Source organism: Bactrocera neohumeralis, unplaced genomic scaffold, assembly GCF_024586455.1.
Source record: "Bactrocera neohumeralis isolate Rockhampton unplaced genomic scaffold, APGP_CSIRO_Bneo_wtdbg2-racon-allhic-juicebox.fasta_v2 ctg2553, whole genome shotgun sequence".
Taxonomy (NCBI): domain Eukaryota; kingdom Metazoa; phylum Arthropoda; class Insecta; order Diptera; family Tephritidae; genus Bactrocera; species Bactrocera neohumeralis.
The window spans coordinates 12,772-14,273 of NW_026090213.1; the positions used below are offsets into that span (position 1 = coordinate 12,772).

Consider the following 1,502-nt stretch of genomic DNA (forward strand, 5'->3'; position numbering starts at 1 on the left):
ATCAGTTAACGATCATAAAAACCAACACATACAAGTAAGTAGGTTCATATGTACTTACATGAAAAATATAGAGACAGTTCATTAAGAAATAAAAGACATAATTTTCTGCTGAACGATTATAATTTCATTTTTTATTTCAGTAGATATTTTTTTTTTGTTATTTATATATTTTTTTCAAAATCAAATATATTTATGTAAATATGTTGCAATTTACCGCTTTCGCCGTCCACCGCTCAAAATCTAGGCACACTTTGTGCCCTCTCGCGACGTCCACTGCGATGACCCATATCACCAAAGTGAGGAAAATCTCTGCCAAAAGGACCCGACCACGGGCCATGTCCGTGGCCACCCATGCCGCCATGACGTCCACAGTGACCACCATGTCCGCCAAACGAATGAAAATCACCAAAAGCACCACGATGATGATGACCATGACCATGATGATGGCCATGACCATGACCGTGACCATGATGATGGTGATGTGCATGAGGACCCGCACCGTGCGGGCGCGTACCTGGAAAACCGGCACCGAAACCAGGAAAACCCATCATATGCCTACCTGGTGGAAATCCGCGCATTGAAGCCCACGGTCCGTGAGCGCCGGGCATGCCATGACGCCCAGCCCAGGGACCATGGTGAAAGGGATGGAAACGCGCTCTGCCGCCTTCGCCTGCACTGCGGCGTCCTCTACGTGCTGCCCCCTCGCCCTCACTTTCACTGGAGCTTGAACTCGTGTTGGCCCCCTCTCCACCCGTATTCGCCAGATAAATTGCTTTGTTAAGTCGGCGCTGCGCCTTAGCAGCGCGCTTCATAGCCTTGCGTAGATTTTGTCGCTCACCCGATCTTGTTTGCGCCGCATCAGCGCCAAGATCACAGTCACCACAATTTGCGTGATTTGTCATCTTTATGCACACACACACTCGCACACTGGATTTTACCAAAATTTCACAATGTTTTTAGGCACTCGCACTGTTGGAGCTACTTTTTGTATGGCTTTTTTGTGCTTTCTATTTTGCTCTCTTTTCTATTTATATTTTGGTGCTTTTGCTCCCTTCACTTTGTGTGCTCAGCTTATTTTGTTGTTGAACTATTTTGATTGATTCGCACTTCAATTTGTATCTTTTCCACTTTGGGGGTTTACACTTTGTTGTGAAATTCACTTCTGAATCACTAGATTTGATACTTCAGATTTGTATAATTTTTCACTTAACAAACTTGTTGCTGCTTTGAGTAGTCACAATGAACGCACTCGTTATTACTGATGTCATTGGCTGCGTCTGCCGGGCCTTTTATACCAAAATTCTCTTCTGGTTATCTTTATTTACTTTGTAGCTCGTCTATATACTTGTTAATATAATACGCAGTAAGTAAATTACTAATACAGCAATAAGAAAATATATATCGCTGTATATGTATGTATGTATATTATTCCTATGGGATTCCCTGCTGAAACTCTCTCTACAAATGGAATATATTAAATAAGATAAAGTTCAAATAAAAAA

The 1,502-nt window shown here is 42.4% G+C and overlaps 1 protein-coding gene across 1 annotated transcript; it reads right to left on the reverse strand.

Moving 5' to 3' along the window:
• Positions 1 to 233: 233 nt before the first annotated feature.
• On the reverse strand, positions 234 to 902 carry LOC126766800 (serine/threonine-protein phosphatase 1 regulatory subunit 10-like). Its single transcript, XM_050484508.1, has one exon. The coding sequence runs from the start codon at positions 900 to 902 to the stop codon at positions 234 to 236; it is 669 nt and encodes a 222-aa protein (XP_050340465.1).
• Positions 903 to 1,502: the final 600 nt, after the last annotated feature.